General features: G+C 37.8%; 1 protein-coding gene across 9 annotated transcripts in view; it reads left to right on the top strand.

Annotated features, from left to right (window-relative positions):
- SETD3 (SET domain containing 3, actin histidine methyltransferase) overlaps nucleotides 1-15,192 on the top strand; it is a 58,150-nt gene that overhangs the window by 25,345 nt on the left and 17,613 nt on the right. For all 9 annotated transcript variants that reach the window (XR_004497781.1, XM_033514939.1, XM_015631019.2 and 6 more), the window contains 3 exons: nucleotides 1,649-1,797; nucleotides 2,899-2,971; nucleotides 3,472-3,728. Coding sequence is in view for 8 of the 9 variants with exons in the window: in XM_033514939.1 (XP_033370830.1) it covers nucleotides 1,649-1,797; nucleotides 2,899-2,971; nucleotides 3,472-3,728 (479 nt within the window). In the remaining variant the exon portion in view is untranslated. The remainder of the gene's footprint in view (nucleotides 1-1,648; nucleotides 1,798-2,898; nucleotides 2,972-3,471; nucleotides 3,729-15,192) is intronic.

The raw sequence follows: 15,192 nt of genomic DNA, 5'->3' as shown, positions 1-15,192 counted from the left end.
TGCAACACAGTTTGCTGACTTAATAAAGGCTTTAGTTAGCAGAGGAAGTTCTTGTTGGGAGCTCTGAGATATACAAATTAATATATATTGCCGAGAGTATTACACTTTATGCTTTTCTTGACTAGAACACGAGGTTGCAGAATGTGAACTGGAATGATCTTCGCTATAGAAAACTCTTAATTTGAAAACGGAGTATTTTTAATTTTGAAAATTTTCCTTGTTTGACTCATTAGCAAAATCCTAAATAAAGCTGCTTTTCAATATAGATTTTCATCAGTACAGCTATATTTTGTTCCATATAGAAACAATTTATTCCCCAATGGTGCTTATAATTTAAAGGAGCTGGTCTTCTCCTTAATTTTGAAAAATTTTGGAAGTATTGGTCCACATTGTATATGAGGAATGGAAGTAGAATTTCAGAGAGGCTTAAAGAATGGTCCCAAGTAAAAGCTTGGTTTAAGAGCTTCTAGTAGTCTTATACAGTAACAAAAGTTGGAAATCAAAAGAGCAAAGTCTTGGACAGTATAACACCTACCAAGATCTGTAGAAACTATGCAACTAGTCTTACCAGGTTTATGAGTTCATTATGTTCCAAAAAGGACTTTGTAAATACTTAATAAATTTTTATACTGCATCATTGAAGATGACAGTTTCAAATGATACTTGCACTTTTAAGTTAACTACAGATTTGATTGGTTCTGGGCATTGAAGTGTAAAATTTGGAGGCAGGAGGGGGATATTGTAAATATACTAATGCTACTTCCCTAAAATAATTTAAATCTCAAAATGTATTTTATTCCTTGTGTTTAGCCAAAATATCTTAGGATGTAAAATGTCTTGCTGATGACATTTTTGTCACTCATAAAATGGCCTGAGCATTTTGGGGGCCTTTGGACACTTTTAATGTGATCTGACTCTAGTATTTGGGTTGAAGAGAACACACAGAGGCAAAGAGAAACACAGAGTTCACAAAGGAACTATTACCAAGATATTTAAATGAATTCACAGTAAAGAGGAAAGTTGAGGAAATGAATGAGGCTTGTGATTTCACTGCTGGACCACATGTCATCGGAGAAGCAAAGTTTAAAAGTTTGGATGAGCTCTTTGATGTCAGGAGGATGATCCTTAGATATTTTAGATCTATCCTTAGATATTTTAGTAGATCCATGTGCTACAGGAAAAGTCTAACACCCCAAATGCGAAAGAGGGAACTCAAGATCTGCTTATCATAATTTGCAGTGCTGAATTAATGAAATTACAGCTTGCCTCTCAAATTCTTCCTGGTCTGTATCAACATGTTGTGGTGATTGCATTTATCATTGATATTAAGATTGGAAATATTTTGGCTTTTATTAAAAGGGGAAGAAGTGGAGAGTTTCATATTCCATTACTGCTCAGTTTGGGCAGTTGCATTTTTAAGATGAATGGTAAGCCAGTTTGGCATATTATTGAATTTGATGAAAATTGGGTATGACATTTATATAGTATTGAGTAACACTTAACAGAGACCAGTTCTGACTCAGCTACTTCAAAGTAGCACTGCTGTGAGATAGCAGATATCTTTTTACATGGGCTTTTATATTGAGCTTTTTTACCTTTCTGGATCCTCTTATTTCTGCATTTGTTTTTCAATAAATTGTGTATATAGGTTTGTCTGTTGTCTTTGATGGAAAAAGAGATGACTATTTCCCTGAATTGATAAAGTGGGCAACTGAAAATGGAGCATCCACAGAGGGTTTTGAAATAGCTAACTTTGAAGAGGAGGGATTTGGTTTGAAAGCAACAAGAGAGATAAAGGTGAGCATGTGAACATTTGACTTAGTTTAGAAAACAGTGTTTGGAATGTATCTGCAGAGCTCTGAAACACTCACCCTTTCCCCCCTTTTAACTGCTCATTCTGTTCTGAAACATTACCAACTCCGTGTACTTGAGAACAACATTATTGATAAGATTATTATTTTTGATGACTACTGGTAGTACTGTGAATATTAAATGAATTTTTTTTTCCTCTGTGTTGTCCATACTCTTTACCTAATCACCAGAGTACTCTACCACACTGATGTATCACTTTATTTCATGTTTTCTAACTATTTAGTCTCTTCTCTTCTTTTATGGGCCAGTTTAAGAACTGAAGTTTTTTCCTGAAAAAGAGGTATTTGCAATACCTATTTAGTCTCTTTTTCATTTGTGTCCCTTCTTTTAAAGAATTGGTCTTTTTGTCTCAGAAAGAGGTGTTTGCAGTACCTATTTTCCAGTGAAAATGAAAAAGTCCCCAAATTATGATAGTTGTAAAGGATTTTTTTTAATCATCAGATAAGGAGTATAGACACACACAGAATTAGCTAACTATTAAAAGGTAAGCATTTAAAATTGTGTCTTTCCATTCCCATTTTGTGTGTGGGAAACATCTTTGAAGACCAATTAGCTGTTGTAGGAAGACTCTTAGAAAGTGAGCATAGTGTGATCATTTAATAGCTTCATTAGCACACAGTTAATACATTGATAGAAACCCTGAGCAGTTCTTCTGAAATAAAAACAGCCAATATGGAAAAAAATTCTACTGTGAGAAAATATGTGATCATATACTTATTAGCAATGCAATGTATCTGGTAGTTTTATGGTTATGTTGTATGTGTTAGCAGTTCCAAAATGGAAGGGTTTTATTTTATATCTGAGTGTCTGTGTTTAAAACTTTGTGTAATGCAGATTGAAACATTCGGTTACCACAATATGAAACAGAGGTTGCTTGTTGAATTTGCAGTAGAAGACAAGGAAGAATTTTGATTTTAAAAAAATAATGCAAACAATTTATAATTTAAAGTTGGTATATATTTGAGACACTTGGCATATCATATAAATGCTAACTGACCCTCTATTGCATTTGTTTCCTTTCTGTAGGCTGAAGAATTGTTTTTGTGGGTTCCTAGAAAACTGTTGATGACGGTTGAGTCAGCTAAAAATTCAGTCTTAGGTAAGAGCTCAAGGAAGTTCTTAAGAAAGAAATTAATATTTATGGGATCTTTCAGTAGGAGACTTTTTTTTAGCTGATCTTCTTTATTACAGGGCTTGCTTATCATGCCAGACATCAGGTTTGGAATACTTAGAAGCTTGAAGTGGAAAGAATTTAATTTCCCAGTTAGTTTCTGGCTGAGTGCATTGGATATCTTCCACAAGTGTGTGTGTTATTTTGAACACATATCATGTAGCTTGTATAATATTTGGAGATAAAATGTTCTGAGGTATTGAGAATATTGTTCTAGTTTTGTCATGCAGTTGTACACGAGGCCTTTTCTGTGTCAAAAAACTTGCAGTATAATACAGTGTAGGCAGCTAAATATTTTACAAACCTGAAAACCTTTTCTTTTCATTAAGTGCTAACCTATTATTTAATCATGTTAATTTAAAGTAAATCTAGGATGATATTTTCTATGGAGAACCAATTTAATTCCTCACCTTCCTTGGTTAATTCAGGATCTCTGTATTCTCAAGATCGAATTCTTCAAGCCATGGGTAATATAACATTGGCATTCCATCTCCTTTGTGAGCGAGCCAACCCCAACTCTTTCTGGCTGCCCTACATCCAGACTCTCCCCAGTGAATATGATACTCCTCTCTATTTTGAAGAAGATGAAGTGCAGTATCTTCAATCAACTCAGGCCATACATGATGTTTTTAGCCAATATAAAAATACAGCTCGACAGTATGCCTATTTCTACAAAGTTATTCAGGTAAGAATCTTAAATGTTCTCATGATCCTTATTGTGGAATGTGTGAAAACACCGATGCTGAATAATAGTACAAGTATATTGCCCTTAAAAGTCTGAATCATTAAAGCAATTTCCTGGTGTTTTTTTGAAGCACTACTGAAATTTTGCGGTTCAGTAGGCATATGGGTATATAAAAATGTATTTAGCTGGTTGAGAGAAGTGATTACTGCCCTTTGTTTAAAAATGGGCAAGGCTTCATCTGGAATACTGTACAATTTTGGGCCCACCAGTGTAAAAGACACATTGACATACTGGAAACTTGTTGACAAACTGGAATGAGACCAGAGGAAAGCTATTAAGATGTAATTTGCTTCAGCCCTTTATCTGTCTGGGAGACTAAGGGAGCTGGATTTGTTTTCTGAGGAAGAGGAGATAAGGAATGATCCAGTCACTGCTGTCATCTTGCTAGTTAGCCAGTTGCTAGAAGTTTGCAGGTTGGAAACTTTTCTACATGACTTGCAGAGATTTACAACCTGTGCCTTTATGATTCTTTGAAAAATGTGTAGTTTGCACTTAACAAAGTAAAATTATAATTGTTAATTGACAGAATAAAACCGTTGCATATGTTGTATTTCCAATGAACGTGGATTAACTGTTGTTTTCTGTTCTATCTAGTGTAATTATTTTGATTGCTTTCAAATACAAAGATAAACCCATCTGGTAACAGGGTATGGAGAGGCTTGAGATGGGTGAACTTTTCATTGTGTTCTGAAGTAATGATTTAATCCAAGTTTTTAACAGAGCTCTGTTATTCTGACTGATGATACCTAGATATAATGTTGTAAGTGAACGCTGATGTGTTGTTCTCAAGGTAGTGTTCAATGTCCGAATACCCAAAGCTTTTTGTGGCACAATCTGTATAAAAAAATCTATGGCTTTATGTACTGAATCGCCCCAAATGAGTGATCTAGTGACATTTTGTTTGGCCTTGGGAGAGGTCAGAAGACACTAGACAATTCTACTCTCCTTTAGTGTTACCAGAGCTCCAAAGCTATTCTATCAATTGTTCTAATTCAACAAAATTTACATTATTTTGTGTAGCTGTTTGGTGTTTCAAGAACTGAGTATGTTTCAAACACAAATTCAGTTTATGGAGTGTAAGGAGGAGAGGGTTACTTTTTGAAAACTGAAGTAACTGAAAATTATGGGTGAAAGCCAAATCAGATGCACAAGGAGTAAGCTAGAAAGAGTGGCTTTGATATCAGAAGGGAACTGAATTCTAACTTCCAGGTGTCACAATTCAGGAAACAATAGTTCAGCCAACACTTTTTTCTTGCTGTGTCCTATCCTAGACTGCCAGTCCAGACTTCCAGCATTCACTTAGTTTCTCAAAATATGCTGCCTGATCAAGCAGAGCTTCTGAATGTTGTGCCATTTCACATTATTTTCACCCTAAAAAGATCTACTGTTTTTAACAAGTATTTAGCAGAATATTGTGGAACATTATCCAATTCTTCTAGCTGCTATTCTTGCTCTTGCAGTTCTTTTCAGAACTGAATCATCTGAATCAGCTGAACTATCATTATTATCAGTTCCATCATTTTCACTGACTAACCCTGCACTAGTAGTATTATGTGAGAGCTTATGTGACTGCAACATTAATTTTAAAAAAAACAAACAAACCCTGAAATGCAGAATGGTCAGAAAACTAGATCAATTTCTTTTGGTTCTCCTGGCAAATATTTTTACTGCTTGTCTTGTGTTCTTGTTACATATCTTGTTCTATAGCTGTTGTTTCACGTTGTTGAACATGAGCATGAAGGTAGATCAGGTAGGATACATTTGCTTTATTTACTTTCTTTTGTAGAGTGATAGGTAATAAATATTAGTTACATTTTTAAGTGGGTTCTGGTTGTTTGATGCCTTACTTCAGCACTGCCATGTAACCACAATTTCAGCTGAATGTTTGTTTACTATTATTCAGCAAATACTACGAGTCACATTTGAAAGTCAAATAAATTCAATTGGCTTGAGGAATGCCAACTGTATGTATTGGGTAAATACTATTAATGTTTTTGATGAAAACTTATGGAAAAGTTTAAATTTTTTGATTTCTGTATCTGCTGTCTTGTAATTTATGAAATGGCAGAGGAAAAAAGTTCAGAGAGGAAAAATAAAAGTCTTTTTCTTCCCTAAACAAAGTACCATTTTTCCTTATTCATAAAAACTGAAATTAATTTTAGTATCAGCCTGCATGTACTCATATCATTTTGTGAACAAAATTGACCCACAAAATACTAATGCTAAGGGTAATTCATGAGCAGATGGAAAAGGGAAGAAACAGCGAAAGAGAAATTTGTATATAAATGAAAAAAGCAAAGCAAATCCACTTATCTATGAAAGGCAGTACACTCTGCAATCTTGATGAAATGAGGTTTTTTTAGATTTTTGTATACCATAATTTCATTCAGTACTACTACTGCTTTAGTAAAAGTGTTTTAATGAAAGCTGTCCTGAGTGACCAGGATTTTCATATTGCTTTCAGTATGCAGACTGATACTTTTTAAGGTACAAATACCTTTTTAAGTATATGTTTTTAAGTACAAATACATTTTTTGTAATACAAAAATATTAAAACTGTATTTACTTTATTGATAGTTGTTCTGCTGCAGGAAGTAAGGCTAGCAGAATCTTGAAATAAAAGCTGGGGTTTTTTTTGCTATTTAAAGATACCAAAAAAGGGACTACTTTGTGCAGGCAAAATATTTTAATTGCAACATTTTTAGTCTACAAAATATTTCTAATGGTGGGGGGAATAAAAGGGTTAACAAGTCCTTCAAATGCTTCTTTTTCTTTCCAAATAGGGTTGCTAGACTGATTTTAGAATAATTTGGCTTCTGATAGGTGTGCTGTTTCAAACACGGTATGAGAAGTGCTGCTGTTTTGTTTCCTTAGCTTCTCCATAAATGTGACTGCTGTAGTTCTGACTCCTTCTCCAAGTGCTTAGTCTGGCTACACATGAAGAATGGGCAGATTTATGAATTTCACAGCTGTTGCAAGCTAAACTGTAGTCTGCTTTGATAAGCAGAAGCAGGTGGGATGTTGAGCAGACAAAAATAAACTCTCGAGCATGTTAGCCAGACTCTATAAACCACACTGACACCTCTCTAAACATATGTAATTTGATAACTAAAAAATAGTTAAAAGTTGTTGCGGATGAACTTCAACGGTGCATTTGGCCTCTGCACTAGTATCAAAATACAGGGAATGGGCAAAAAACTGTTTTCATTGCTGCAGACTTGTAGTTTGCAAGATTTTTTTAATATAGTTTGTTCCAGAGAGAAATTCTGTAAGCTGCAGGGTTTTCTCAGGGGAAGAGAAAAGAAGGTATGTATGTGATTTCCTTAACATTTATGAACATTGCATGCCTGCAGAAGGGTGAACAAAGCCCAAATATTTATGGCTTAATGTTAAAAATTTTTTGTGCACTGAAATGTGGTATAATAGACACAAGAGGGAGCCATATAGTTTACAGACAATCACAGTGAGATTATATTCCTAAAGAAAATACAGTCAAGTTTGAAGCTTTTTTAAAAGAATATGCAGTGGTCTTTGTGTTTGATTTTCAGGTGCATCTCTATGCCTGTTTGTAGTCAGCTACAGAGAAGTTTTTGTGAATCAAAACAAGATATAAAGACAAGGAAGGCACTTAGAGAAGGTGGATGTGTCCGAACTATTTACATTTTGAACATGATGGGTTTGAAGCAGTGTTGTTATCTTTTCCCCAGCTGTAGTAAAGGCTGTTACTCTCTGCCTAAATAAAAGACAATTTTATGAAAACTTTAGTTGACTTTTTAAATCTTTGAAGTGGTGAGTCCAAAACCAGCAGAGCCCATTAGCTAATCATAGCCTTTGCCATGGCTGTATGCATTCAGTGGCACTCTATGAGAAAGTAGTATCTGTATGTAGCTGCTTCTCATGCACTGGGAAAAAACCACTAGTTTTGTTGGATTGTGCAGAAGGGCAGTTTGGCATTGATTTACACAGTGTTTTCAGCCTGCAGTCTTTGGACCACTGAGGGATATTTTTATTTTTTTTCTGAAGAGCACCAGCAAGTTATCTGTCTGGAAACATAGAAACAAACAAAAAAAACCTGAACCTCAACTGGTATGGTTGACATTGTAATGGGCCTCAGCTATAAGGCTGACTGATCAGGAGAAAGGAGAAAATGAATGAGGCCTACTGCAGATTGCTAAAAATAGCCTCACATCTGCAGGGCCTGGTCCTCCTGGGGGACTTCACTCCAGTATCTGTTAAAGGAACAGCTCAGCAGGGCATAAGCAGTCCAAGAGGTTTGTGGAGAGCTTCCTCAAGCAATGGAGGAGCCAATGAGGAGAGCTGCTCCTTGAATTCATGGACCTCATAGTTTAAAACAAGGAAGGTTTTGTTGGAGATGCAAAGGTTGAAGACAGCCTTGGCTGTAGTGACCTTGAGGTGGTGGGTTTCAGGATCCTGAGAGGAGGAAGCAGAGCAAACAGCAAGGTCGCAATGTTGGACTTCAAGAGAGCAGTATTGGCTACTTCATGGATCTGCTTGGAAGAGTCCCATGGGATAAGGCTTTGGAGAGAAGAAGGATCCAATAAAGAAAACATGGATAGTATTGATAGATAAATTCCTCTAAGTTCAGGAGCAGTTCATCCCAAAAGAAGGAAGTCAGGCAAAAGTGCCAGGAGGCCTTTGTGAATCAACAAGGAACTCCTGGCAAAAACTCAGAAGCATAGAGAAGGTAAAAGCAGGGACAGGTAACCTGACTGGAATATAGAGACATTGTCCAATCATCTAGGAATGTTGTTAGGAAAGCTAAAGCCCAGCAGTAATTGCATCTTGCAAGGGATATCAAAGGTGATGAAAAGGGTTTCTATATTTACATAGGCGACCAAAGGAGAACCAGGGAAAATGTGGGCCTACTGCTGGATGGAGTGTGGGCCATGACATAGAACATGTGAAAATCTGGGGTACCAAATGCCTCCTTTACTGGTAAGAGTGACCTTCAGGAATCCCAAGTACCAGGATGCCATCCAGAAGTGCCTGGACATGCTTGAGAAGTGGGCTCTTGGGAACCTCATGAAGTTCAACAGGGAAAGTGCGAGGTGCTGAACCTCTGGTGGGGCAGCCCATGCTATCAATACAGCTGAGGGTTAAAGGGATTGAGAACAGCCCTGCAGAGATGGACATTGGGAGTGCTGGTGGATGAGCCAGCAATGTGTGCTTGCAGCTCAGAAAGCCATTTGTACCCTGAGCTGCATCAAAAGCCATGTGGCCAGCAGTTTGAGAAAGGGAATTCAATCTCTCTGCTCTGGTGAGACCCCACTTGGGATACTGCACCCAGCTGTGAGGTCCCCAGCACAGGAAGGACATGGAAAGATTCCAGAGGATGGCCACAAAATAATCAGAGGATTGAAGTACCTCTCCTGTGAGGAAATGCTGCCAGAGCTGGCCTTGTTCATCCTGGAGAAGAGAAGGCTCCAGGGAGGCCTTAAAGCAGATGTTCTGTAGTTAAAAGAGGGTAAGAAAGATGGGGACCAACTTTTTAGCGGGGCTTGTTGCAAGAGGACATGGGGTTATGGTTTCAAACTAAGAGAGGGTTGGTTTAGACTAGATATAAGGAAGGCATTTTTTACAAATAAGAGTGGTGAAATGCTGGCACAGGTTTCCCAGAGAGGTTGTAGATGCCCTATTCCTGGAAACATTCCAGGTCAGCTTGGTTGGGGCTCTGAGCAATCATGATCTAGTTGAAGATGTTCCTGTTCATCACAGTGAGGAGCTGGACTAGGTGACCCTTAAAGGTCATTTCCAATGCAAACTAGATGACTCTCAGTGATCTTTGGGTGATCACGATGATTGGGAGACATTCCTGAGGACTAGAAGAAAGCAAATGTCACTCCTGTCCTCCTGATAGAATGATGAACTGAATGATGAACTGCAATCCCGTCAGCCTCACTTCAGTTTCTGGTAAGGTGCCATCCAGTGGGACTTTGACAGGCTGGAGAAATGGGCTGCCAATTGATGTTTAGCAAGAAGTGCAAAATCCTGCACTTGGTGTGAAATAATCCCATTATTTTGTTGGGGGACAAGTTGAGCATGAGCCAGCAATGTGTCCTTGCAGCAAAAAGGGCTAATGGCATCCTGGCTGCATTAGGATTGTTGGCAGCATGTTGAGAGAGGTGATCCTTCTCCTCTAATCAGCACTGGTGAGGCCACACCCAGAGTACTGTGTCCAGCACTGGGCTTCCCAGTACAAGAGAGATCAGTTTAATTCTAAAATTCTAAATGAATGGAGAAAGCAAAATCACCTATTTAAGTAACATTTTAGCAAGTAAACTTGCTTTGATTTGGTTTTATGTTTCTTTGCAAAGTTAATGAGCAAATACTTGCTAGTGCTTTCTTTTCCATAAAGCTACTCAAGAAGGCAGAAGCTGCTCCATGAATCAGTCTTTTTAATATTTTTGTTTAATAGAATCTCTTTGGTAGAAGTTGTTAATAATTTTTAGGTATTATCTGTAGTCTGGTTTGCTTCCAGCATTTAACAGGAACATTGTCAAGCAGTTTTCTGAATAGGGTGTACTGACATCTGGACACTGCCAAAGTGTTGTTGTAGTCCCATTGTGAATACAAGCTTTGCAGTAATCTATCCAAAGATGTTTTTATCTGTTTGTGTGCAGTACTGGACAGAGAACTTAATTTCCTGGAGGCTGTAATCCCTTTTGATGAGATACTAAATTTCATATATTATTCATATAAAATTTGACTAATTAATTTAGCCTGAATGAAATTCTAAAATCCAGTCATTAGCTGTTGGGGACTGGAATATAATTTTAGTTAGGATGTTTAACACATCAATTTCTAGATTTCAAAATAATGTTATAGCATCTTTAAAACCTGGTATCATGTGTGACTCTTCAATATTGGGTATATTAGGTGAGATTTCACATCTCTAGCATAATTTCTACACCAATTTTTGAAGTTGTGATGATGCTTTCAATATGACTTGTGCTAGCCTTACGTTATTTTTCTGTGTTGTTTTTAATCTATCCTATTCCAATAAGCATATGATTTTCCAGGTCAGCATGAAGTAGAACATCTGGTGTCTCTCTGTACTGGGCTTGAAGACACCACCATGTAACTTTTGTATGCTAAATGATATTTGAGTTGAATGCAGACAAGTATACTGTCTTTTAAAGCACTGTATTGAAGTAATTAGAAGGTGTTTATTTTTTTTAAGTTGATGTAATAGAGAATTTTAATTTTAATGCTTGCAAAGAGTTCAACCAATATGCAGTCAAAAGCAAATGCATTTGAAACAGAATTCAGTTTTGTTTCTGTACCGGGTGGTCTTTAGGATTCTCAGTTTTCCTCCCTGCTTGATTTATACGCATTGGCATACCAGTCAAATAGCTTTTTTTCAAAAATTATGTCAGTGACACTGTGAAAAATGGGTGGAAGAAAGATAGCACAGTTGTAAACCCGGTAAAATCTTTCACTTTTGTTTACTTGTCTACTATGCATGTCACCTTAAGGAGAGATTTAAAATTACATTGAGTGGGCAGTTGCAAAGGTAAAAATACTGTTGCTATCTAATTTATGTCTGGATTTCAATGCCCAAGTTGTTCTTCTTGATCAATAATAAATAAATAGGCAGTTAATAATGAAATATATTTATGTTTTTCTGTGTTTTTCTTCTCTGTGAAGGCCAAAATATTGTATTAATCTGTTTTGCTGGCAGCAGATTGAAGATTGACAGTATGCTTGTACTGTACCACTTAGTGTATCTACTGTAAGGTGGTTTAGACTTTGCAAACATGTGCCAAATTCCCGATTTTTGTGTCACTTCTGGTATAACCCACCCCCGGCTATGATGACAGTGACAGCAGATCCTGGGGCTCCGTTGGGCCATTCCTGTGGCTGCCCCTCGCCAGGGCAGAAGCAGCTCCAGGCTTCGCTGGGTTGCGTCTGTCCGAGTCAGGCAGATGAAGAGCTCAAGTCCTTGCGTGGGTGGGAGGTTCTGCTGCCTTCTTCCCCCGTTCCTTCCTTGCCTTCCACGGGAACACGGCGACAGCTCTGGGCTTGGAGCCAGCCGGACACAGGAGGAGGTGTTTGGCTGTTCAGGCAGCGTTTGCTCCTCAAACAGCTGTTCCCTATCTCCTCCAAGGAAAAGGTGGCAGGCCATATGGAGGCATCCTGTGGTCCAGATTCAGACGATGGGCACCAGTTGGACCATGCTGGCCTAGATTGAAATACAGGCACGTCCTGCTTGGTGTCTGCTATTTCTTACAGTCAAAATGATTCAAAGTTGGAGGACAGACAGGATAAAACATATCTTTCATTTTGGATATAGATGTTATCTTTCATCATACAGACATTGTTAAGATCTCCTAATCAGCAGGTTTTAATTTATTTTATATTCTGAATGGATTCTGCTATAGTGGCCTAAACGCCTGCTTTTCTCTAGAGAAGCAGAGATGTGCTTCAAAGTGTATGTGCCAGCGCAAAACAAAATTTGTTTCTGCTTAGTTTAAACCACATTTGGGAGGAATAATACATTCTCTTGTTAGTAGTATGGGTTTTTAAGGCGTTTTTTTGAAGATGGGGTTCTCAACCACTCTCCTGGTTGAGAATGCAGATAAGCATCTCTTTTTACAGCCAATAGAGTAGAGACAGTTTTTGTTTGCTTTTCTGTTAGTAGCCTTTTTTTTTTAACTGAGTTGCACTTTGTGGGACATTTGAGTCTATCCCCAGGGATGTTGTCTGTGTCTTTTGTGGAAGTGAGTTCCTCAGCAGACATCAGGAGATCATCATGCACTTACAAGTATACTTTCTCATATAAAGTTTGTACTTATTGTGCAGATTTAATATTTTTCCTGATATAACAGCAGTTACAAATGTTCCATAAATTTAAAATATTATAACAAGCTGATGTTTCTTAGAGCAGAATACTCAAAGGATGTATTCTTTAAGCACTGCAAAATTATACAGGGTACTTATCTTTGTTAAAATTAGTAATTTAACTAAATTACAAAGTGGATTATCCTCTTCAGTCAGACCCAGTGCTAATACTCTACACAGTAGGACATTGATATGTTGCTAAGTAAACCAAAGTTTATTTTCTTGTACTATTGTTTGAATGCGAGTTGAAGAGGAAATGGTAAGTTTTTAGTTAGTGTGTGCCACTGTAGCTGCAGGACCTCTAGTTCCAGGACTTACCATGTCCTGTGGAAGCTTGGTTATGAGGGGATCATGATCCAAGCTTCCACCTGGTAGGATTTATTGGGAAACTTGAGTAGTTGATTCATAGGTAACAAAACTTTGGCCATATTGCAAACTCTTTGGTTGAGGAGAGGTTGTGAACTGGAAATACCATTTCTGTCCTTTCAGAGCAGTTCACTTCAGGGTTTCAATCACAGCATTTTATTTGTGGCTTGTGATCCACCTAACAGTGGAGTTCACTAGTAGTAGAGTTGTAAGATGAATTTGTGCATTAACATAGTGCCTGTGTGTTGCACTAAACAGAATCATAAAGTATCCAGAGTTGGAAGGGGCCCACAAGAATCATCAAAGTCCAGCTCCTGAAATTAACGAGGTAAAATGTTTCCTAAAATGAAAAATGTTCAAGGTAAACTTTGTACCTCAGGAAGAGCCTGTAGAATAAATGATGTATCATGGTATGCAAACATAGACCCTTGCAAGGAAGCTGGGTTTTGTAGCTATCTCACTGTACCTGTGTGAATGAAACACTGCAGAAAGAACCTGTAAATCTAAGGCTCAACGTGAACAGTAAACTCATATTTTGCAAGGAGATTTACCACAGGAGATAATGTAGCTCCTGTGTCTTTCTGTTATGTAAACTGCTTCGGGAGGGACTTGGGAGGCTGTCTGTTTGCAAAGCATCTCTAATCTCAGCCCAGCTTCTTCTACTTCAGCCCTTATTGGGGCTGCACTCAGCTCTAAGTGGTTTTGTGAAAGGACAAAAAAAGGCATAGAAAACTTGGTCACTTATTTAAATGATGAGTGTCTTCTGTTTTGAGAAAGATTAGTATTTCAGAATTGTGTGTGTATACATACACACGTACAGAAGAAGTAGTATTCTGAAATGGAGTAATCAAGAAGTGGATGTCAAGGAGTCCGTGGCTGTCTTGCTCCTATTTAAAAAAGGAGATGGTACAAAGACTGGAGGTGAGATGCTCAGTTGCAGTCACTTCAGAGTTGTTGCTGTGTACTCTGTCTACCAAACAGTAACGTCCCTGTTGCATGTCAAGTGGGTTGTCAGTCCTTCACACCCTTGAGTTAATAGTTAATGGTTTGAGTTGTCTGTTGTGCCACTGCTGTCTCATTAACAAAGAACAATTTTTCCAGGTAGAAGGTACAGAAAAAGGGACTGCGTAGTTAAATTCCATTGCACCAGAAGGAGTCATTCCACTTTGCTTCCGCTGCATGAGTCCCCTAATAGTCTGGAACAGTGCTTTCTTGTGTATATTGGCAGAAAGTAAATAAAAATTGCTGACATAAAGAATTAAGCAAGAATATTATTTAAGAAGTTTTGATCCTGCGATACCTCTTTTTTTATATTAAGATTCATTCTATTAGGTTTTACAAAGTAGAATTATCTTTTTTTCAGTTAGGAAAGTCATATAATGGCACAAGTTTGTGAACATTATTCCTAGCACTTCATGAATTACAATGTTTGAAAATTCCATTGCGTGCCTCCATAGTTATAAACTATTGTTACAAAGTAAAATAATCTTTGGCTTTGTCTCCTGTCCTGTACAATGAACTGGCTTCCCTCATTAGGTTAGGCAGCATATGTCCAATGGAAAGAGTGAATTCTTGTTTCCCTGTAGATCACTAGGATCCTCCATTCTGAATTCTTTATTTTACTTAGCTTTAGGGCAGTTAAAGCCTCAGCAGCTCCACAGAGAGGAGTTTCTCTTCAAGGCTGCTGCTTCAAAGGCTTTCCAGAGCTGGGAAAGGGACAGTAACCAGCAAATGCTGACAGATCTTACTGCTTCTGGCCCTGAATGTGTGTGTGTTTGTGTTTTTGTACACCTACACATTGGCCTGAAACCATCAAGTAGCATCCACTAAGGCTCATAACGAAATTTCCCCATGTTAATGAGTACAGTGGAAAGAAAGAAGAATCTGCAAAGAAGAGGAGGAAAAAATTGTTTGGTCAAAAGCAACTAACCCTTGGGGTTTATGTTCAAAGGAATGAAAGTTAACAAGGTGGAAGCTTAAAGTGGTTTTGGCTTTAACTGTTTCAAGCACCCTTAGTGTTTTGGGGGCTGTGAAGGGAGTGCAGTAGTGGCCTCAGTATACTCTTTACACTAGCTACGATCATTTCCTGGGGTAGAAGTGGAGCTGTCTCCACCTGAATTGGGAGACAAGAGGTTTCTGAGATTACTGAAATCTGATTTAGGCATATCAATGCAGT

Source organism: Parus major, chromosome 5 (genome assembly GCF_001522545.3).
Source record: "Parus major isolate Abel chromosome 5, Parus_major1.1, whole genome shotgun sequence".
Lineage (NCBI taxonomy): Eukaryota > Metazoa > Chordata > Aves > Passeriformes > Paridae > Parus > Parus major.
The sequence above is the reverse complement of the archived record's forward strand: the minus strand, read 5'-3'. Positions and strand labels throughout refer to the sequence as shown.